We start from the raw sequence: 24,920 nt of genomic DNA, 5'->3' as shown, positions 1-24,920 counted from the left end.
TGCCTGTGTAATCTTGAGATCTATGGAACTCAAGTCGCATCAAAGTCAGACCAAAATAGTTCAGGGACTACTTTGAAGTTGCTGCAACTTGAAGTTGCACAGATGTGAACAGTACTCATTGGAAATCATGGGGTACGACTTTTCATGCGACTTTGCAGTCCCAAGTCTCAGGACAAGTTGCACAAGTGTTAAAGGGGCCTTTCTCACTTCACTGTGTGATGCAATTGATGTTTACATATTGATACGAATCTTTACATGGGCAGGTTACAGGTACTCTTTATGGTGACATTAGGGATCTGTTAGACCCTTAATGTCTCCCCCATTCTTCACTGCAGATAATCAAGCACAGATGGTGATACATTCTTGGCTACAGTAGCTGAAGAATGAGAGCTCTGAAACCAGAAGTGACAAATTTATTGTTGCTTCCGAGTTCATTTGTCACAGAGGAGATTGGGCAATGGATGTTCCTCAATTCCCTCTGTATCTAATTATTCCAGCTGTTTACCATGGTCCCAGGATTCCAGAGGAACGAGAAAGCCCAGGAACAACCTTGGGCAGTGGCGGGAGGGAGTCAACACTTCAAGCTACCATAAAAGTGATCAGTAGAGCCACCTGGATCACTTTTACAAAACAGCTGATCGCCAATTGTAAAAAATGTGATATTGTCCCTCCACACTCCCACTTCCTCATTCTTGCATAGGCGAGGATGAGGTCCCTTCAGCTGCCGTCTGCACCCTCCTGAGATATTCATGTCACACATTCCTGGAGGCTGTAGGTCAGTAAGTGATGAAGGTATAAAATCAAGAGAAATGAGGAAGTGGAAATGAGGAAGTGGAAGTGTAAAAGATAAATAGGTCACAAATTAGAACGTTCTTAGCAATTGTGTAATAGAGAGGAGGAATGAAGAGAGGGGCAAAGTACAATCATGAGTGAAAGGTCCTCTTTAAAGTGTATCTGACAGGTTCTCTTGTTTGGGCACTCCACACCCAATGATATTTACTTTTTTCACATTCCCCCACCACTGTGTCTGCAGAAGCAGTGAAAAATACCTTGATCATGTACAGTATGTGCATTTCTCTCCTTCCTCTCAGATTGCAGTACTGGCTGGACAATCACATGGTCTGACCACTGTTACATACACTATATTGCCAAAAGTATTGGGACACCTGCCTTTACATATACATGAACTTTAATGGCATCCCAGTCTTAGTCCGTAGGGTTCAATATTGAGATGGTATACCCTTTGCAGCTATAACAGCTTCAGCTCTTCTGGGAAAGCTATCCACAAAGTTTAGGAGTGTGTCTATGGGAATGTTTTACCATTCTTCCAGAAGCGCATTTGTGAGGTCAGACACTGATGTTGGATGAGGAGGCCTGGTTCGCAGTCTCCGCTCTAGTTCATCCCATATGTGTTATATCGGGTTGAGGTCAGGACTCTTTGCAGGCCAGTCAAGTTCCTCCACCCCAAACTCACTCATCCATATCTTTATGGACCTTGCTTTGTGCACTGGTGCGCAGTCATGTTGGAACAGGAAGGTCAACTCAATATTGAACCCTATGGACTAAGACTGGGATGCCATTAAAGTTATTGTGCTTGTAAAGGCAGACATCCCAATACTTTTGGCAATATAGCATATGTAAAGAAAAATGGTCACCAAAACTAAACTCTGGGCAGAAAAAAAGAGCACAAATAATGTAGCCCTGTATTAAAAAAAATATGAATAAATGTATTTTTTATGTGAAACCAGCATAAGTACCTCAATTTGTCTTCGAATCTGCCTCTTTTAACCGCCTGTACAGCAGAGCTCAAATTAGGGGAGGGAGAGGCAGCACTAGGAATCAGTTATGTCTACTGCATGCAAATGTACTAAGAAGGAACATGACAATTAGAGAGAGGAGAGTGAGCAGAGAGATGACCTCATCAGTCCCCTGAAGTCCATTAACCGCCCAATCAGCAGGTTTGGAGTAGAGAAAGCACATCACTGCCTTCTTTCTACACTCAATAACTGTAATAAAGAAATACAAATCCATTGGCACGTAAAACAGCTCCCAAATGCTGTATGAATTTTATCTGTGTATTTGATTGCCTGGAGTTTAACGTAAAGTATAACTATAGGCAAAACCTTTTTTATTTTCATTTTGGAAAAATGTCAGATTCGTTTTCAACATTTGTGTCCTATTGCAGAGATTTCCCTTTACTTCCTGTCCCACAGCCAAACAGGAAGTGAGAGGAACTCCTTACAAATTAAGGGAATATCTTGAGGACCCCCAGGTCTCCATTGGAAGATTTCCCCTTAATTACTTTTCTGGGGACAACCCAAAACTTGGGTTTTCTTTTACTTTGACTTTCAATGATTATGGCAAACCAGTTAATTACATATAAAAAATATTTTTTATTACAATAATAGTTAAAAAAATCTGGCACTCGATTTGAGTGATACGCAATCATGCCACACGCGGAGGAGCTTCTACTCTTGTGATTATATAGTCATCTATAAACGTGGGAAAGCACAGTTCCTGGAGTTTATTATGTCTTTGGGGCAGAATTTTAACACACCATCATAGATCACACAAACTTTCTGAAGGACAATACAAACAAGACCAAGGAGGAAGGGGTTCCCTCCAACCTGCTATTGTAAACATTCCGCAAGATTCTTTTACCATTCCGCAAGATTCTTTTACTTTACCTAATATTTTCTACCAAACCCAATAAATCTCTAGTGGGGACCTACAGGGACAAAGTGCCTCCCCTATTGATCACCATTAGAAAAGTAAACCAGGATATATATTGATGCGTCCCCACCGCCACATATTTTAGGGTGAACTCCTTTGGCTTCACTGTTGGTTGGCTCCTCCAGTCTTAGTAAATATTGACAAATATTTATGTAATTTACTGCTGGCCAACGTTGACCAACTCCTGAGGAAGGGCTGTTGCGCGAAACCTGTAAACCCTAGACAAGTGTCAACCACTGGATCCATAGCCTTGACGTTGTGTCATCTATATACAATAATAGTTGACATCTTCCCTGTTGGTGGGGTCACTCATTTTAATACAATTAATTTGCATTCTCAATATCAGGATTGTTAGTGTTATCCAGGGCCGTAAGCACATTGGGAAGGGTATTATCTGTTAACTATATTCTATTTTTTATACAGATTTTATTTATGTATCAGTAGGAATTTTTTAACGATTATTGTATTAAAAATATTTTTTTATATATAATTAACTGGTTTGCATTAGCTTGGTGTGCCATCAAAGTCCACCTATGTTTTCTCTTTTTTGACTATTATGATTTAGAATGAGGTACTAGTTATTTATGGTGTGTCCATAGTGCCACTCTATGATGACACTTCATGATCTTTCAATGATAATGGTACACAGGACAAATAGAGAGGGTGAATCTCCCTATTGGGGGCACAGACAGCAATATAAACTGACAGGGATTCTAATCCTTCTCCACTCTATCAAAAACTAAAAAAAAAAAAAAAAAAAAAAAAAGTTTTGCCATTAGTTATATTTAAAGCCCAAGCTTTCAGTGTGTAAGTTTATCAAATTACCTTGTCCTAATGGATACAACGCAATCTATGTCTAAGCAGATATTAATAGTTTGAGTTACATTATTATTAATACAAATAATATGAAAACAACAGCAATATAAATAATATATCTCTTTTTAAGATCTATTTGCAAATCAAAAATGAACTTGGGGATGCATCCTTTGCTAACCGCTTGTTAGAAGATATTTTGAGATTGGGAAGAAATGCTGTGATTGGATTTTGGGAATGTCTGTACTCACTATCAAAAGAACATCCACATTCTCACCTATTGGCGGTTCTGGATGAACTCAATCAGAAAGGTAACAGCATGTTGTGCATGAAATCCACATTTGGATACAATGTTAAGTTATAGCAGTGGCATATACAGGATTTTTATCTGAAGGGGACACCAACAATCATATTCAGTGGGTCGCACAATGCATTAAAGCCTAAACCCAGCCAAAACTTTTTGTTGGATTTATATAATGCACAGATTTTGGTAGACTTGGAAACTCTGTCAGATTTTGATTACTGCTCATGACCCCATTGTGAAGGTGTCCCCTCATTTCCTTAACCTGTGAAACCAGGGCAAGATTGAGGGGAACAGTATTTATCAGAACAAAATGCACAAACGGTAGTGGAAACTTGACCAGGGTTCAAACCTTTCCATCACTCTATTAAAATGTCTTGTCATTGCTGTCTCTTTCCCCAATGGAGAGATTTACCATCACTTCCTGTCCTTCTGATCCCTGTCAATGGGATATACATCGAGGATTTTGATATTAATGAGGTCTGAGGAACCCCAAAGGAGTAAGGATGAAGCACAGTGCCACCCTCAATTTTCCAAAATTCTCAAGTCTGCAACAAAACGTTCAGATTTATATCTAAAAATATTTACATTAGATTTAAATGTAGATGTAAATCTGTCAGCTTTTGAAGTCCACAGAGAAGATTGAACACTGCCTACTCCAAAACTGAAAACATTTAGCAGGGTCATAAACCCATGGTCTGCAATTTATAAATGGCTATCATAAACACCATTTAGTGGAGGCCGGAAAGCCAGAGACTTTTAAGACAGCCCTATCATAGACAAGACTGGAGAAATACACATCTGTTGGACTGGGATTATTGAGCTATACTAACATACAGATGAGCTGCTCAGAGTTAAACTACAGGCACATAAAAAATTATCCATTGCAGTGGAGCTATGTCTGCTCTGCAAGGGTTATTTGCTCATTTTGGTCTAGGGGATCAGTAAAGGAAAATATACTTATATGATCCTCCATGCCTCCTTGCAGCTAGACCAATCCTGCAGCTTCTGCACCCTGTGCTTTAGTGGTCTAGAGTCCTGACATCATCAAGATCAGAGCAGGGACTATACCTAAGGGATAGTGCCCTGCCAGATCTTGGGAGCGTGAGCGCCATCTGTTGATGTTCAGGTAAATAAAACTGTTTATCATCTCCTGTAGACAAAAAAAGCCTCCCGTGGACAAAAAAAGCTATCAACCCTTGCAGTGAGTCACAGCCCAAATGCAAGGGATAATTTTTTTTTCTGCTCAGGGTTGGGCTTTAGGTTTCATACACTTTCAATAATCCTGACCATGATTAAACTAAATCCATAAAGGGTTAAGAATGCTAAATGTATGAAAAGGTGACATTCAGTTGAATATCAAACATGCCCATGCTACAATTAGTGTTGGGTGAACGGTTCATGCTGAGCAAAAGTTTGGCTCGAACTTCGCCCGCCGAGCGGACAGTCAATATGTTGTTAAGAAGCGGGGCTGGGAAGCAGATGAGCTATCAGCAGGCTTCCCAAATTTTTTTAAAAAATGGCGTGAGGTCCCCCCCCCCAAAAAATCCATAACAGACCCTTATCCAAGCACACAGCCTGGCAGACCAGGAAGGGGGGGGGGGCAAATGAGCGCCCCCCCTCCTGAACCATACCAGGCCACATGCCCTCAACATGGGGGATAAGTGCTTTAAGGCAAGGGGGGTTCTGCCCCACCCCACCCCAAAGCACCTTTCCCCATGTTGATGGGGACAAGGTCCTCTTCTCGACAACCCTGGGCTGTAGTTGTTGGGGTCTGCGAGCCGGGGGCTTTTCGGAATCTGGATATCTGACTGGTGCATGCTGGGTCATTGATATCACAAGGGGACAGGGTCACCGAATGGCCCCACCCCATACCTATTTAAGAACTGTCACCCCATGGAGGAGGCATTCAGCGGTCAGCCGTGAATAAGTGTGGATCGTTTTTTGGGTTTTTTTTTTTCAGATGTGGCGTGCATTGTGATTAACAATGGATTTACATCTGGTGACAATGGTTTTTTATTTATTTATTTATTTATTTTAATAAAGGACTCATTCACATGGGGGGGGCTGGGATCTGGGGGCCCCCTTGTTAAAGGGGTCTTCTACATTTGGATAAGCCCCCTGACCACAGACCCCCACAACCAACGCCCAGGGTTGTCAGAACAGGCCCATGTTCCCATCAATATGTTGAGGGTATGTGGCCTGGTATACCCCCATGATAGGTTATCTTTTTGGGACTAGTAATAACAGTGTGTTTTTTTCAGTATAATCTCTAAATACATTTTTCCAGGATTGCTTCTGTGCAGTCACATGGATTTCTCGGGTCTTACTCCCAAGCAGAGGGACTCCAGCTGAAGGGGCTCACATTCCTCTGCTAATTTATTTTCAGTTTCAGGAGGGGAGGGGAGGGCAGGGGCCGAGATATGTGGAGCTTCACACAGAACATGGAAATTACAGGATGGGAGGGGGAAAGAGGTAGAGAGGGAGATACAGAGGCTGCAGAGAGAGCGGGATGATGGAAAGTCAGTTTACTGACAGGAACAAGCAGAATCAACCAGGTATTATACTATATGAAAAAGGGTAAACAACATTGCAAAAAATTATTAGCACAGAAATAATGAACGAAGGAAGGAAAGATCGATAGAAACAAGGAACGATCAATCCATCCAAGGAAGTATCGGCCGGTTGATCGCAGTAATTATCAAAGTAATGAAAAATCAGTTGATTGATCATGCAGTGGTTTTGCGCACCTGGCCCCTCCCTCCTGCTGAGTGCCCCCAGAGCAAGCAGCTTGTTCTGGGGGCACCAAAGCAGGTGTGCTCCCGAGCCGCAGTTATGCGTTTCCATTCACACACAGAGCAGTGGCTCGGACTGATGGATCCAATGGCTCCCACTGCTGCCCCAACCAATCATGATAGAAGAGGCACTCGTGGACTATGTTAGAGGGGCTCAGGTAAGTATTCGGGGGAGAGGAGGGGCTGCTACACACAGAAGGTTTTTTTACCTTCATGCATAGAATGCATGAAGATAAAAAAATAAAAATAACTTTAATTCTGTGAATGCATTTGAAGTTAAAAATGTTTAGGCTTTGGTACTACTTTCAGGCTGCATTCACATGTCAGCGTTTGGATCGCGGGCAGAACCGCCGCGGTTCCGCCCGCGATCCGGAGATTATTGCAAATCGCGGGACGCCTAGCGTTGCCCGTTGATTTGCAATAGCCCCCAAACGCTGAGCGATGTTGACGCAATTTCCGCCTGCCGAATCGCGGCAACATCGCGCAAACAAAATCGCGGGACGCAATACGCTCCAAAGAAGCTCTTGTACTTCTTTGGAGCGTATTGCGTCCCGCAATTTTGTTTGCGCGATGTTGCCGCGATTCGGCAGGCGGAAATCGCGGCAACATCGCTCGGCGTTTGGGGGGCTATTGCAAATCAACGGGCAACGCTAGGCGTCCCGCGATTTGCAATAAATCTCCGGATCGCGGGCGGAACCGCGGCGGTTCTGCCCGCGATCCATACGCTCACATGTGAACGGAGCCTAAGTGCCTTTTCACTTTTCATATAATTTGCTTTAATGTTGCTTATTGTGTGCTTTGTAATATTTTTTTCTGTAAATATTGTGTCTTTTTTTGTTTTTGTTTATTTTTGTTTAATAAAATCATTAGGCTGAATCTCCAAATGTTCTAACCATAAATTAAAGAAACCTTGCGTCTGTGGCTACTATAGTTTGAACTCTGTTCTAGTCCTATATAAACACAAAAATTATAACCGCGCTAGTGGGATATTAAAGCAGCAACTTCCAATGTGACATCACAGTAAACAGTAAAAGTATAAATAAGTTGCACTAAAAATGACATAATAAATTATCCAAATAAATACACATATGAGCGTTACTACAGGAGTGTATGAATACAATACACAAATTGGAATATATGAAATGTTAAACATTTTGCATAAATAAAATATCATGCAAAATAAACAAATATTGTAGTGCAAAAAAGTGCATGAGAATGAATACAAACACGTTTTACATAAATAAACCATGCATGTAAACAAATAATTTAAATATGCATAAAATAAATAAACGAAATAGTCCAGTGCAGGTGATAAGAAATTTGAAGTAACAATGGTGACAGTCCCAAAAATTGTGAAATAATCATAGAAATCTCAAGAAGTGAATACATCCACCGGTGGTGTGACAATCCCCCACCGCATGCAGGTCTGCTTACCAAATATACAAGGGTAGCCAAACACCAAGCATCCAAAGCAGCAGGGCTTCCGACCAGCAATATGGAAATATTCTGAGGGGGGGTTCCCAGTCAAGGAGGAGAGGCAGCAACTAGCCAAAGATCCTATCACACTTTCAATCAACCAGAGTGAGATTGTGGCCGCCATGTAAAAAATAGTAAAGGCTCCATAGTGTAAAACCATCTTAGCCATTTATTAAAATATAGAGTAACACTTACATAATCACAGGCACAATAAGCTTAAAAACAAGCAAGCCGTCCGGCTCCATGTTTCGCCCGTCACTTCTAGGTTCTCTAGGTGACGTCATTACGCCGTGACCCGACGTCACATATGACGAAAAGCATTGGGTCACGGCATGCTGAAACATTTAGAATCCACTGGAATTCTTACTCCAAATGCTAAGGATAGCGTGTCCAGAATTTGAGTCCCATAAAGGTGGAGCTTGGGACACCTCCATAGGAGATGTCCCTCTGACATCTAGGGCATAGTGCGAGTGATCTATATCCCATCCTATGTAGTCTTAGGGGAGTAAAATGTACTGTCAACAGAATGTATAACTGAGATACCCTCTGGGCCTCATTCAGCGAACAGAAGCCCACAGCCTGATATGCTTCCTCCCATTGGTCAGCTGATAGCAGACGCAAATCACCCTCCCACCCTGAGATCGTATTGTTGGGATGACCCTTGTGGAACTCGGACAGCAACATGTGATAACATTGGGAAATTAATCCCTTCGAGCCCTCGGCCTTTTCTATTTTATGAAATATCGGGTTGAAAGACATACCCCAATCTCGTGTATCCCCCTGTGCCTTCACTGCGTGCCGCAATTGCAGATAATAAAACAGCATCGGGGCCGGCAGTGAAAATTCTCCTTGCAGAGACCCAAAAGACCTCAGCACCCCATTTCTGAATAGCTGTGACAAGTATACTACCCCATGTGCCTTCCATCTAGCCCCATGCACCAACTTAGTTCATTCTGGATAATTGTTATTACCCCAGATTGGACTGTATTTAGTGTAGCCCTTGACATGTTGCAGGTACTTAGCCTTATTCCAAATTTTTTGAACAAGTCCATAGGTTGGCAAGAGTTTATTGGGTTTGGCACAGCTAAGAGCTTCAAGGCCCTCTGAGAGCGATGCCCTTTTGGTATATGTAAGCATAACACTTGGTCGTAGATGAGAGGCGATCCGCAACCTGCGGCTCTGCCACAAACCCAGAACTGATTAAGTGCTGCAACTAAGCCGCCACACAATGCAGCCAAGGATTAGGAAGGGCAAGGCCCCCGCCATCCTTGGGTTTTTTGTAACTGTTCAAGTTTCATTCTGGGTGTACGATTACCCCACAATAATGTTCTAAATATAGAATTTATGATTTTGAAGGTCTTTAAGGGAATGACAATCGGGAAGTTATGTAAGGGGTAGAGAATTTCGGACATTAAAATAATTGTGATTCAATTAGCCCTACCCGCAACTGACAGGGGCAATTTATGCCATATCCTAATTTTGTCTCTAATCCTATTTAGCAGTGGGGCAATATTCAATAAGCCATAGTCCCAGGGAGAAGCGGTCACAAAAATCCCCAAATATTTAAATTTGTCTGTAATAGGAATGGGGCAAGAGGGGGTAATTCATTGATTGGGAGTATCATCCAGTAAAAGCAGTGCTGACTTTTCCCAATAATTCACCAGACCAGAATATTTACCAAAGTCACTAATAGAAGCCATGACAGTCCGCAGTGACAGACCAGTGTCACCCAACATTATCAACATGTCATCTGCATACAGCATGAGCTTTTCATGCACTTCCCCACACCGAAAACCTGTAATTAAGGGGTTACCTCTTATAAGAACTGCCAACGGCTCAATGGCAAGGGCAAAAAGTAATGGGGACAGGAGGCAGCCCTGCCTAGTTCCCCGTCCCAACTGAAAGGATGATGACACTCTATCCAAATGCCAAATGGAGGTTGTGGGAGCACTGTATAAAAGGCAGATCCATACTATATACCTCTCCCCAAATCCAAACCTAGAGAGCACCAACCACAGATAATCCCATTCTACACTATCAAACGCCTTATGGGCATCCAGGGAGAGCAAAGCTCTATTCCCTGCATTTTCTGCTGGGGTCTGGACATTAACGAAAAGTCTGCGTAAGTTAACTGAAGTCGGCCATCTAGACCTTTAACATGAATCCCGGGCCTAGAGTCACAGAGTCCGTGTGTCTTGGGGAGACATAGACTTGAATCCAAATTAACATTACTCCAAGGGTCCCCCCAGCATACACCTCACAAAGAGTAGTGTTCCCTTAAAAGCCAGGGCTCATAGTTAGTAGGAAAGAGGCTAGCCTGTAGTCCCCTCCAAAAGTCACTGTCCTGAGTGAGTTTGTCACAGATTGAACTTCTTTTTCCAGCACATTCCTCACATGCTTGATGGATAGGGATCTGGAGAAAGTTAATACCTCAAGCTCATTGTTGTGTTCCTCAAATCATTTTTGCAGTGTGATAGAGTGCTTTATCCTAATAGGCCATTGCCATTAGGGAATACCAATTCCATGAAAGTGTGCTCTTGGTCAGCAACAAGGTTTAGGTAGATATGATGTGTCAAAGTAACATTCAAATGAATGTCAGGACTAAAGTTTTTCAGCAGAACATTGCCCAAAGCATCACATTACTTCTGCTGGCTTGCCTTCTTCCCATAGTGCATGCTGATGCCATTTCTTCCCCAGATAAGCCATGCACATGCACCCAGCCACCTACGAGAAAATGCGATTCATCAGATCAGGCCACCTTCTACCATTACTCAGTGGTTCAGGTCTAATGCTCACGTGAGCAATGTAGGCGCTTTTGGCTGTGGACATGGGTCAGCATGGGCACCCTGACCCGATACAGTCCTATACACAACAAACAACAATGCCCATTTTGTCTGCTTTCAACATAATAACTTCTGGGACAACATATTTACTTGAAACCTAATATATCCCACCAATTTTTTAGATGCCATTGTAACAAGGTAATCAATGTTATTCACTTAGCTTGTCAGTGATCTTAATGTTATGGCTGATCGGTGTATGTTGCAAACTGGTACACCCTTTATTCTGTGCTGTATAATCTATTCTGCACACCCCTCCACTCTGTACACTGCGATAAACATTATATACTGTACATCATACTAATCAATTCTGTAGAGTATTCTGTACACTATACAGAAGACCTATCCACTAGGAACACTATAGTTTACACTTTTACAAAACAGCAATCCACTCCATAAATTGTGATGTATATTCTATACTGTACATCCCTCCACTCAGTACAATGTGCTGAACATTTCTTGAAAGTAACAATATTTGAAGAGATACTGGTGTCCCATAATGTCTTATAAACCAAAAATCAATAATGTAAAAAGATATATAGTTATCCCCATTATTGGTACAGTGGTGGGCCACTGATGCAGTCATAAAGGGTATGCTTTCAATTAAGATTTCTTTCTCATTTGTGTTTGTATATTGCTCAAAAAAATTAAAGGAACACTTTGAAAATACATTAGATCTCAACTGGAAAAATATCATGCTGGATATCTATACTGATATGGACTGGGTAATGTGTTAAGAATGAAAGGATGTCACATCGTTTGATGGAAATGAAAATGATCACCCTACAGAAGGCTGAATGCAAAGGCACCCCCAAAAATCAAAGTGAAAAAATGATGCAGCAGGCCAGTCCATTTTGCTGAAATTTTATTGCAGCAACTCAAAATGGTACTCAGTAGTTTGTATGGCCTCCATGTGCTTGTATGCATGCCTGACAATGTTGGGGCATGCTCTTTTTGAGATAACGGATAGCGTACTGGGGTATTTCCTCCCAGATCTGGAGCAGGGCATCACTGAGCTCCTGAACAGACTGAGGTGCAACCTGGTGGTGTCAGATGGACCAAAACCTAATGTCCCAGAGGTGTTCTATTGGATTTAGGTCAGGCAAGCGTGGGGGGCCATTCAATGGTATCAATGGCCTTCATCCTCCAGGAACTGGCTGCATACTCTTCATGCCACATGAGGCCGGGCAATTTTGTTCACCAGGAGGAACCCAGGACCAACTTCACCAGCATAGGGTCTGACAATGGGTCAAAGGATTTCATCCCAATATCTAATGCCAGTCAGGGTGCCATAGTTTAGCCTGTGGAGGTCTATGCATCCCCCCATGGATATGACTCCCCAGACCATCACTGACCCACCACCAAACCAGTCATGCTGAAAAATATTACAGGCAGCATAACATTCCCCATGGCTTCTCCAGATCCTTTCACATCTGTCACATGTGCTCAGGGTGAACCTGCTCTCATCTGTGAAAAGCACAGGGCACCAGTGATGGACCTGCCAATTCTGGTGTTCAATGGCAAATGCCAATCGAGCTCCGCGGTGCTGGGCAGTGAGCACAGGGCCCACTAGAGGACGTTGGGACCTCAGGCCACCATCCTGAAGTCTGTTTCTGATTGTTTGGTCAGAGACATTCACACCAGTGGCACGCTGGAGGTCATTTTGTAGGGCTCTAACAGTGCTCATCTTGTTCCTCCATCCTGTTCACCAGAACATCTCGAACAGGGGAAATTTTCTAGCGAACATGCAAACTCTATTAAAGTCTATGGGACACGAACAATAAAAAAAGTCCTAATTTGAAAGGCCTAAATGCAACTTATTGGCCCAAAAAAGTGTATGGGGACCCGGGTACTGCCCTGGGGACATGAATCAATGCAATTTTTTTAAAAAAAACATTAGTTTTTACAGGAGCACTGATTCTAATAATGCTTAAAGTGAAACAATAAAAATGAAAAATTCCTTTAAATATCGTGCCTGGGGGGCCCCCTTAATGTGCCTGTAAAGTTACGCATTTGTGCGATGTTTGTAGCCTGCTACAGCAATACTGACATTTCTAAAGGAAAAAATGTCATTGAAACTTGATCACGGCTGTATTGTATTGTCGGCTCCCAGCAAAACAGATAAAAAAATGAAAAAAAAAAAAAAATGCCGTGGATTCTCCCCTAAAATCCATACCAGACCCTTATCCGAGCACATAGCCTGACTGGCCAAGATGGGGGTGGGAGTGAGTGAGCGAGGTATCCTTAACCATACCAGGCCACATGCCCTCAACATGGGGGGGTGGGTGCTTTGGGGCAGGGGGAGCTCTGTCCCCCCACCCTAAAGCACCTTGCCCCCATGTTGATGGGGACAGGGGTCTCTTCCCGACAACCGTGGGCTGTGGTTGTGGGGGTCTGCGGGGGAGGCTTATTGGAATCTGGAAGCCCCCTTTAACAAGGGGGCCCCCAGATCCTGCCCCCCATGTGAATGGATATCGGGTACATCTACCCATTCACCAAAAAAGTGTACAAAAAAAAAATAAAGACAAAAGCCAGTTTTGGAAAAGTCCTTTATTAAAAAAATTAAATATATATTGTGTCCCCCGATGATCAGTCGCCCGCCTGCCCGAAAAATTGAAAAAAAAAGAAGCTTCTGCTTCTCCGGACGCTTCCCATGCTCTGAGCTGTTTTGATTTTGACAGCTCTTTTATAGGGACCCGACATCATGAGCTGCCCCACAATGCACTGCTCAGATGCAGTGAATAAATTATATGATGTCAGTAATGTTTTTCACTGCACCTGAGCAGTGCCATGTGGGGCAGCTTGTGACGTCAGATCCCTATAAAAGAGCTGTCAAACCCAAAACAGCTCAGAGCATGGGAAGCATCTGTAGAAGCAGGAGCGTCTTTTTTTTTTTTTATATTTTTCGGGCGGGCGGGTGACTGATCATCGGGGGACACTATTTTTTTATTTTTTAATAAAGGACTTTTCCAAAACTGGCTTTTGTCTTTATTTTTTTGTTCACTTTTTTGGTGAATGGGTAGGGGTACGATGTACCCAATATCCATTCACATAGGGGGGGCTGTGATCTGGGGGCATCCTTGTTAAAGGGGGCTTCCAGATTCCGATAAGCCTCCCCCCGCAGACCCCCACAACCACAGCCCACAGTTGTCGGGAAGAGACCCCGGTGTGCTCGGATAAGGGTCTGGTATGGATTTTAGGGGTAACCTCATGCCATTTTTTTTTTTTTTTTGGCGCGGGGATCCCCTTAAAATCCATACCAGACCCGAGGGGCCTGGTATGGACTGGAGGGGGGGGGGCTCGCTGTTTTTTCAGCAATACTGATATAAACTGAAGTGCATATATATATATATATAACTGTGGTATACACTGCACTATCTGATCTTAACAAACTGTAAAAAGCAAAAATCTCTCTCCCTGCCAGCAATGTATTATTAACTATAGAATTCCACTTACAAATCCCCCGCTGGTCAAGGGATCCGAACCCACAACCTCATAATTGCAAGCCTGGTGTTCTACCAGCTACTCCACCATCAAGCACATTTGGGTTGAACACACTTTCCCTGCCTAACTAACTAACTCCTATCTCACTCTTCACACAGTGGATGAGACAAAAGTTAGGGAGAGTGTGTTCAGCTTAAGCAGGCTTAACGGGGATGTAGGTTGTAGAATACCAGGCTTGCAATGAGATGGCTGTGGGTTCAAATCCCCCGGCCAGCAGTGATTTATTGGAATCAGAGGTTAGAGTCCATGATGAAGTTCCTGCGAAGAAACCCATTTATTTGACGAACTGATGGGTTAAGGACCTTCTATGGCCCTGTCCAGCTCTCCTAGAGTAACTGCCTGTCTCCTGGAATCTCCTCCATGCTCTTGAGACTATAGTGGGAGACAAAGCAAACCTTCTGGCAATGGTTCCACCCTGGAGGAGCTGGAATGCCTGTGCAACCTCTCTAGGGTCAAGGTATCGCCTCATGCTACCAGTAGTGTCACTGACCCTAGTCAAATGCAAAACTAGTAGAAAAAAGTAAAAAAAGATGAGTAGGGAAAAAAATTTCAGCGGCCTCCACCTGTAAAACCATTCTGTTTTGGAGGTTGTCTAATTGTTGCCCATATAGTGCCCCTGTTGGGTAATTTCATTAAAACCAAAGCAGCTGAAACTGATTAACAACCCCCTCTGCTACTTACTTGGCCAGATCAATATCACAGGAGTTGAATTGACTTGATGCTATATTCTGATTTAAAAGTGTTCCTTTAAATTTTTTTGAGTAGTGTATATACTCTGGGGTCTGCTTTCATTACATGTGATTGTATCTGTCTTTTGTTTTTCTTTTTAAAGGTGAGTCACTGGTGGATCAGATTCTGCTAGATAAACATGGACACACACTATCACCAGAGCTGAAAGGTAAAAAAGCATACACTATAGTTAAAGTATATGTAGCACCCTCTAGCTAGTGTCCTAGTGTATATCGTTAGCTGTCAGTGTAGGTAAATTGGTTTGGCTGAGACCCAGGTCTGGGCTGAATCTGGGTCAGGGTTGAGTGGGAGGCTGGATCATTCAGCAAGCAGCATCTCTGGTGTCTCCCCCTGTTTTCCCAATCCCCAGCAAAAAGGATCTGGAAGGTAATAGGCACCTCATAAATAGGCATGAATCACAAAAGTAGGGGCATCTGGGTGAAAGATGGAGATGAAGTACTGAGGAGGCTGTCAGAGGCCCTCGCAGGGTGTCCCCTAGGCTGGGGGGGGGTGACCTTGGGCCTGAGGCTCAGTTGCTGGAAGGATCCCCCACAACACATGGAGGAAACCCTTCCTGGAGGCACGGGAGCAAGTGAGAGGACAACAGGAGCAGGTTGGCACGTCTGGGAGAACTTCTGAGAAGTCCGCCAGGTGGGCTGGTGAGTGTTCAGTGTGGGAGGACCGTGGAGAGAGTATCAGCCTGGGAGGACTGTGGAGAAGTTAGTCACGAGGGCCAGTGAAAAGAGCAGCTGCAGCCAAGTGGGCTGCCAGTGCCTGAAGAGGTAGTGCTGGGCTCAGTGACCACAGGAGGATGTGCTGGAAATATGTTAGCTGTGTCACCTTATCTTCAAGTATAGGGGCTGCGAGTGCCTGCCTGTAATGGGCCCTACTACTACTAAATGTCAACAAGGTGACACAGCTGGTGAAGGTGAAGAAGCTGTGCCACAGATGAATATACAGAGAACCGATCATGTATCCTGGCTGCTCAGGAAAGACAGAACCCACCAAGTGGAATTGGCGTGTGGCAAGTGGCATCCTGGCCGCTTCTCCTGCACCTCCCTCAGGCATTGTCAATGTGTGAGAGAAGGGCAAGACTGCTATGCATTTCTGAGGCTTTGTCTTGTTTGTTAAGCCCTGACTCCCGAGCGACGTGTTTCTGGGGCTCCTCCCCATTTATCAACCTCTGAGCTTGACAAACGGAACAGAGCCCCAGAAATGCGTGGCGGCCCTCCCCTTCTCCCACACAAGGATGGTTCCTGAACAAGGTGCATAAGGCAGCTGGGATGCTGGTTGCTTCCATCCATTTAGCGGGTCCGGTCTTTCCTGAGCAGCAAATAGACTGTTCACTTTTCAAGGGATGCAAATCTTTGCAAGGGAATTTTCCCCAGAGCTTAGTGAATGTAGTGAAACTCTGCTAACTTCCATCATCCAATCATATTCAAGTCAAAATGCTGTTTTTTGTGTTTTTCTTGCACATGATTCTTTGCAAAGTGAAATCTTACCACATTCACTAAGCCCTGGGGGAAAATTGTACTTTTCCTTGGCAGTGAACAGCCTTGGAAAGTGAATTGCATGTGCATTTGTTGTATTTGAATTAATAAGCATACAGTATGTGCATTAGTTTTGGGTATTTTTTGTGCAATGGGTTTGATATACTAAACATAGAATTAACATTAAACCATTCAAATTTCCGCTAAACTTGGTCATAAAATATGTTTTCTTTCCAGATATTCAGGAAAAACACAAACAACATCTGCTGACAAAAACTCAGACTCTGGTGGAGCCCAGACCGCCAGGAACCACCCTTGGACCACAAACATTTAACATCAATGAGCGTTATGTTAACCTGGTTGTTTATTCCACTGACCAGTTTAGGCAACGTTCCCAGAATGAGCTAATAGAGACTGGAGCAAAACATGAAGAATGCTTGAAGGAGACAGAAACTAGAATGGAGTACATTCCCCCCAACAAGATATTCCGCTGGAGTCAAAAGTCACAATGCACACCACATGCGGTTATAGTGAGTGGGGTGCCAGGAATAGGGAAGACCACAATGATGCAGAAGTTTGTCTATGACTGGGTGAAAGGAGAACTGTACCAAAGGTTTGCTTTTGTCTTTTTCCTAAAATTTCGGGAGCTTAATAAAAAGCCTGAAGTCAGTTTGGAGGACATAATTCTGGAACAATATCCATATCTGGAAGGCCAGCTTGGCAGTATTTTAGAACATCCCGAGATGCTTTTGTTTATCTTTGATGGCCTGGATGAAAGTATTCACCAGATGGATTTCGGATCCAGTAGATTGTGCCCTAGTACTAAAGAGCAAAAACATTTTGGTGTGATTGCAGTCAGCTTGTTAAAGCAGCATCTTCTTCAGGGTTGCTCTGTATTGATAACCAGCCGCCCAACCAAACTGGTATCAGTTGACATTAATGTTTTCCAAAGAATAACAGAGATCATGGGATTCCTCCATACCGACAGAAAGATCTACTTTAAACATTTCTTTGACGAAGAGGAATTGTCAGAAAAGGCTTTTCATTATGTGCAGGAGAACCCTATGCTCTACACATTCTGCTATATCCCATCATACTGCTGGATTGTCTGTACAGTGTTATCGTTGTGCTTCAGAGCCCAGCCAACAAATAACGACAAGCTGATGGCTTCCTTGCCCAAAACAGTGACTCAACTCTTTGTTATTTTTGTCTCCAACATTCTAACCAATCACAGCCCAAGAAGAGATGATGCACACTCAACCCGGGACCTGCTGGCCTCTGCTGGGTGGATGGCAGAATACGGAGTCATGAATCAGGTCATTGTTTTTGATGAACGTCACCTGAGGTCCTTCAAAGTGAGAAATGATAGCCATCTCTTTTCAAGTTTCATGTTGGAATCTGGTCAGCCTCCAACAGTGGATTATACCTTCTTACATCTCACTGTTCAGGAGTTCTTTGCAGCATTAGTTCATTTCATTGACTATGATCCTGAGAAGTTACAGGAATCACTCAAAAAAGCTAATTCTTACGAAGATGGTCGTGCTGAAATATTTCTTCGTTTCCTGTGTGGTCTGTCTGACAATTCAACTAGATCAATGTTGAGGTCTCACGTAAATTATCTGTATACGAATGCTTCCCGAGATGTCATCAACTGGATTCAGCAAAAAATTGCTGAAGAAAAAAGAGACAAGAAAGAGCTCCTCAATTCATTGTACTGTCTCCATGAGAGCAGGAATAATGCTTTGGTGTTAAAATGCATTGGATCCAAAAATGATACTGTTTTCTCATTTGTCCACCTTAACCCTCTTGACTGCTCCGTGCTGTCATTCATTCTTGAGTCTCGCAGAGAGACGGAAGAATTAAATCTAGGTTCATGTAACATTCAGGATGAGGGATTGAAGAAACTTGCACCAGCTCTTCACACCATCCAAAAATTGAGGTAACATTTAAAATAAAAATGCTTTATTGAAATTCCTAATTTTCTTTTAAAAGTTACATTATTAAAATTATTATTGTGACATGATTTTGCTATGCAGTTTAGAGTCTTATTTGATGGACTTTGGGGATCAGGAAGGGATTTATTACCTGTTACAGGAAGTAGGACTATGCTTTGGAAGGGGTTTACTTTTCTCTGGATCATCTTCTGGTTGAGCTTAAAGTGGAGTTCCAGCCTTTGCTGTGTTTATTAAAAGTCAGCAGCTACAAAAAGTGTAGCTGCTGACTTTTAATAAACAGACACTTACCTGTCCCATGGTCCAGCGATGCGGCCGCCTGAAGCCTCGATCCTCTCCCTCTGGTCTCGGCAGCGCCGGCATCACTGGTGTGGGCACCCAGCTGTGACAGCTTGTGGCTTCGCATGCGCGAGTTGCGCTGCACTTCTTGATTGGCCGGCAATCTTCTGGGACATCTGACATGTCCTAGAAGATTGCAGGGAGGGAAGGGGAGAGGAGAACTTCCGCTCAGGGCGCCGCGGCGCTCTGAGGGGAAGAGGGAGTGGGTACCTGTCAAAACCAGGTACCTGCTCCCCCCCCCCCCAAAAAAAAAAATGACATGCCAAATGTGGCATGCCAGGGGGTTAGGACTACCTAAAGCGGAAGTTCCACTTTTGGGTGGAACTCCGCTTTAATCTACAACACAACACACATTTTTCCAACACCTTAACACCTTCCTTCCTGCAGTCTGTAGGGTAACATTGCCATAAAAATGCCCTGTGCTGAGAGAAAGTTAATCTACATTTTCCTTTTGACAGATTGCAACCCACACTATGAGCAGTTACTACAAGTTGTCAGTAAAAGATCTGGAACCAGTTGGAGTGGTTTCTGAGCCTATGATCACCATGTCAGCTTTGATATAGTGACCACACCCACGCTCGAAGTTTCATTCACAAAATAAACAAAATCTATATGATTATGATTAATAAATAATCATCCACTTTGGTAATGGCAGTGTGCCTCTGTTTAATAGGTTAGTAGATATATAGTATCTCACAAAAGTGAGTATACCCCTCACATTTTTGTAAATATTTTATTATATCTTGACAACACTAAAGAAATGACAATATTGATGCAATGTAAAGTAGTGAGTGTACAGCTTGTATAACAGTGTAAATTTGCTGTCCCCTCATAATAACTCAATACACAGCCCTTAATGTTTAAACTGCTGGCAACAATAGAGAGTACACCCCCAAGTGAAAATGTCCAAACTGGGCCCAAAGTGTCAATATTTTTGTGGCCACCATCATTTTCCAGCACTGCCTTAACCCTCTTGGGCATGGAGTTCACCAGAGCTTCACAGGTTGCCACTGGAGTCCCTTTCACTCCTCCACGGAACTGGTGGATGTTAGAGACCTTTTGCTCCACCACCTCCCACAGATGTTCAATAGGGTTTAGGTCTAGAAACAGGCTTGGCCAATCCATCACCTTTACCCTCAGCTTCTTTAGAAAGGCAGTGGTCATCTTGGAAGTGTGTTTGGGGTTGTTATCATGTTGGAATACTGCCTTGCGGCCCAGTCTCTGAAGGGAGGGGATCATGCTCTGCTTCAGTATGTCACAGTACATGTTGGCATTCATGGTTCTCTCAATGAACTGTAGCTGCCAAGTGCCGGCAGCACTCATGCAGTTCCAGACTATGACACTCCCACCACCATGCTTGACTGTGGGGAAGACACACTTGTCTTTGTACTCCTCACCTGGTTGCCGCCACACACCCTTGACACTATCTGAACCAAATACATTTATCTTGGTTTCATCAGACCACAGGAGATGGTTCCAGTAATCCATGTCCTTAGTCTGCTTGTCTTCAGCAAACTGTTTGCGGGCTTTCTTGTGCATCATCTTTAGAAGAGGCTTCCTTCTGGGATGACAGCCTTGCAGACCAATTTGATGCAGTGTGCAGGGTATGGTCTGAGCACTGACAGGCTGACCTTTCACCCCTTCAAGCTCTGCAACATGGCTGGCAGAACTCATACATAGTGATGTCGCGAACCTAAAATTCGCCGTTCGCGAACGGCGAACGCGAACATCGGCAAATGTTCGCGAACCGGCGAACCGGGCGAACCGCCATAAACTTTAATAGGCAGGCGAATTTTAAAACCCACAGGGACTCTTTCTGGCCACAATAGTAATGGAAAAGTTGTTTCAAGGGGAAAAACACCTGGACTGTGGCATGCCGGAGAGGGATCACACAAAAAAAAGTTCTTAAAAATTGTAATTTTTTGATAGAGAGCCAATTATTGGAAACATTTTTAAAAAAATAAAAATAAAAAATTTCTTTGGATTTAGCATCTGGGGGGTCTAAAAAGTGTACCTGTGAAGTTTCAGCTCTGTAGCATGTCCAGAACCAGAAAAAAAAATAGAATTAGGGTTAGGGCTAGGGTTAGGGTTAGGGTTAGGGTTAGGGTTAGGGCTAGGGTTAGGTTTAGGGTTTGGGTTATTTTTTTGGCTAGGCTTAGAGGGTTAGGGTTAAGGTTAGAGGGTTAGGGTTATGGTTAGAGGGTTAGGGCTAGGTTTAGTGTTAGGGGCTAGGGTTAGGGTTACGGTGAGATACTTAGGGTTAAAGTTAGTAGCCCTACCCCTACCCCTCTAACTCTAACCCTTAGCACTAAAAATAACCCTAACCTTAGCCCTGACCCTAACCCTAGCCCTAACCTTAGCCCTGACCCTAACCCTAGCCCTAGCCCTAACCCTAACCCTAACCCTAGCCCTAACCCTAATTCTATTTTTTTTCTGGTTCTGGACATGCTACAGAGCTGAAACTTCACAGGTACACTTTTTAGACCCCCCCAGACAATAAATCCAAAGAAATTTTTTTTTTTTTAATTTTTTTTTTTTTTTCAATAATTGGCTCTCTATCAAAAATGACAATTTTTAAGAACTTTTTTTGTGTGAAGTTTCAGCTCTGTAGCATGTCCAGAACCAGAAACAAAAGATAATTTTTCAGTAGAGCAGGGACACCTGGACTGTGGCATGCCGGAGGGGGATCCATGGCAAAACGCCCATGGAAAATTACGTAGTTGACGCAGAGTCGGGTTTTGATCCATAAAGGGCATAAATCACCTAACATTCCTAAATTGTTTGGAATAACGTGCTTTAAAACATCCAGTGTGTGAATACGATCAGGTATGATGTTTTATCGGTCAAGTAGTGTAAGGGTTACGCCCGCTTCACAGTGACAGACCAAACTCTGACAGACCAAACTCCCCGTTTAACAACAGTCAGTCAGTCAGTCCATTTGCACAACCGCAAACTCCCCATTTGCACAAGGTTGGATACCAAGCTAGCCATGTCCCGTTCCTTGTCCTCACTGACATCATTGAAGGTCTCTTCCTCCACCCAGCCACGTACAACACCAAGGGTCCCCGAAAGGTGACAACAAGCCCCCTGGGACGCCTGCTGTGGCTGGTATTCCACCTCCTCAAAGCCACCTTCCTCCTCTGACTTCTCTTCTTCAGACTCCTCTCTCTGCGTTGCCACATGTCCAGCAATTGACAACGACAAGGCTGCTTCTGGTGGTGATGGGGACCACAACTCTTCCTCTTCATGCTCATCTACAGCCTGATCCAGTACTCTTCGCAGGGCGCGCTCCAGAAAAAACGCATATGGGATGAGGTCGATGATGTTGCCTTGGGTTCAACTGACCACCAGGGTTGTCACCTCCGCAAAAGGACGCATGAGCCTACAGCCATTGTTCATGAGCATTCAGTAACGCGGCCAAAAAATACCCAGCTCCGCAGAAAGAATGAAAGAAAATGAATGTTTTTTCTATGAAAAATTATCCTGCGGATCGCTTTTGGTCTGTACACAATGAAGCAACGACCTTATCATCTGGGGTGTGCCAACACAATCCTAGAGGTGATCGCTTCATTGTGATACGCAAGCCCCTTCACCCCGACAAGGTAACGATCACGAAGGGGAATTGACACATGTATGTGCCTTTTTTTTTGTTTTTTGTTTTTTTGCAGCCACAGTGTAGCACCAGAGGCCAGAAAAAATAGGCATGTACACATGCATGAAAAAGCAGGTATTGTTGCAGCCGCTGCTGTAGCAGCGGCCTGAAAAATTGAGGTTTTAAGGCAGAAAGTGCACTAAAACATTGCGGCTTGAACCGTAGTTGGTGGCGGAGACGTCACGTAAGTCATCCGGCATGCAGAGAATGATTATATACAGCAGCGTGTGGACCATTTTTAGGCCAAGGCATCTCAGTCATCACCAGGCCTTTTTTAGTCAAATGCATCCCCCACTGTCAGTCCCTTCGGGATCCATGCCTCATTCATCTTAATAAACGTGAGGTAATCAAGACTTTTTTGACCTAGGTGACTTCTCTTCTCAGTGACAATACCTCCTGCTGCGCTGAAGGTCCTTTCTGACAGCACACTTGAAGCGGGGCAGGCCAGAAGTTCAATGGCAAATTGGGATAGCTCAGGCCACAGGTCAAGCCTGCACACCCAGTAGTCAAGGGGTTCATCGCTCCTCAGAGTGTCGATATCTGCAGTTAAGGCAAGGTAGTCTGCTACCTGTCGGTCGAGTCGTTCTCTGAGGGAGGACCCAGAAGGGCTGTAGCGATGCATAGGACTAAAAAAGCTCCGCATGTCCTCCATCAACAAGACGTCTGTAAAGCGTCCTGTCCTTGCCGGCGTGGTTGTGGTGGTAGGAGGAGGATTACTTTCACCTCTTCCCCTGTTGGATTCCCGTTGTGCTGTGGCATCACCCTTATATGCTGTGTAAAGCATACTTTTTAACTTATTTTGTAGCTGCTGCATCCTTTGCGACTGCCGGTAATTGGGTAACATATCACAGACTTTCTGCTTATACCAGGGGTCTAGTAGCGTGGCCACCCAGTACAGGTCGTTCTCCTTCAGCCTTTTTATACGAGGGTCCTTCAACAGGCATGACAGCATGAAAGACCCCATTTGCACAAGGTTGGATGCCGAGCTACTCATGTCCAATTCCTCGTCCTCACTGATGTCATTGAAGGTGTGTTCTTCCCCCCAGCCACGTACAACACCACGGGTACCAGATAGGTGACAACGAGCACCCTGGGATGCCTGCTGTGGTTGGTGTTCCTCCTCCTCAAAGCCACATTCCTCCTCTGACTCCTCTTCCTCACACTCCTCTTCCAGTGTTGCCGCAGGTCCAGCAATCGATGGTAAGGCTGTTTCTGGTGGTGGTGATGGTGACCACAACTCTTCCTCTTCCTCTTCACGCTCATCTACGGCCTGATCCAGGGCACGCTCCAGGAAAAAAACATATGGGATGATGTCGCTGATGGTGCCTTCGGTGCGACTCACTAGGTTTGTCACCTCCTCAAAAGGATGCATGAGCCTACAGGCATTGCGCATGAGCGTCCAGTAACGTGGCAAAAAAATACCCAGCTCCGCAGAGGCTGTCCTAGCACCCCGGTCATACAAATACTCGTTGACCGCTTTTTCTTGTTGGAGCAGGCGGTCGAACATTAGCAGTGTTGAATTCCAACGTGTCGGGCTGTCGCAAATCAAGCGCCTCACTGGCATGTTGTTTCGCCGCTGAATATCTGCAAAGTGCGCCATGGCCGTGTAGGAACGCCTGAAATGGCCCCACACCTTCCTGGCCTGCTTGAGGACGTCCTGTAAGCCTGGGTACTTCTGCACAAAACGTTGCACAATCAGATTCAACACATGTGCCATGCACGGCACATGTGTCAACTTGCCCAAATTCAATGCCGCCAACAAATTGCTGCCGTTGTCACACACCACTTTGCCGATCTCCAGTTGGTGCGGGGTCAGCCACTGATCCACCTGTGCGTTCAGGGCGGACAGTAGTGCTGGTCCGGTGTGACTCTCTGCTTTCAGGCAAATCAACCCCAAGACAGCGTGACACTGTCGTATCCGGCATGTGGAATAGCCCCTGGGGAGCTGGGGGGGTGCAGTTGGTGTGGAGCAAGACGCAACAGCAGAAGAGGACTCAGCCGAGGAGGTTAGCAAAAAGGATGGAGTAGGAGGAGTAGAGGAGGTGGCAGCAGGCCTGCCTGCAAGTCGTGGCGGTGTCACCAACTCCTCTGCAGCAGAGCCACGCATTCCATGCTTGGCAGCCGCCAGCAGGTTTGCCCAATGCGCAGTGTAAGTTATATACCTGCCCTGACCGTGCTTTGCAGACCAGCTATCAGTGGTCAGATGGACCCTTGCCCCAACACTGTGTGCCAGACGGGACATGATTTCCTTTTCCACAATAGAGTACAGGTTTGGGATTGCCTTTTGTGAAAAATA

At 44.3% G+C, this 24,920-nt stretch overlaps 1 protein-coding gene across 1 annotated transcript in view; it reads left to right on the top strand.

Moving 5' to 3' along the window:
* Positions 1 to 24,920, top strand: part of LOC309553443 (NACHT, LRR and PYD domains-containing protein 3-like) — an 88,149-nt gene that overhangs the window by 39,681 nt on the left and 23,548 nt on the right. Inside the window, exons 4-6 of the mRNA XM_082254644.1 lie at positions 3,680 to 3,857; positions 15,295 to 15,360; positions 16,919 to 18,620. Coding sequence (XP_082110770.1) covers positions 3,680 to 3,857; positions 15,295 to 15,360; positions 16,919 to 18,620 — 1,946 coding nt within the window. The remainder of the gene's footprint in view (positions 1 to 3,679; positions 3,858 to 15,294; positions 15,361 to 16,918; positions 18,621 to 24,920) is intronic.

The sequence above is a fragment of the Pelophylax lessonae genome (genome assembly GCF_965119305.1).
Source record: "Pelophylax lessonae genome assembly, chromosome: 4".
Classification (NCBI taxonomy): Eukaryota; Metazoa; Chordata; class Amphibia; order Anura; family Ranidae; genus Pelophylax; species Pelophylax lessonae.
This window is presented reverse-complemented; position numbering and strand designations above follow the sequence as displayed.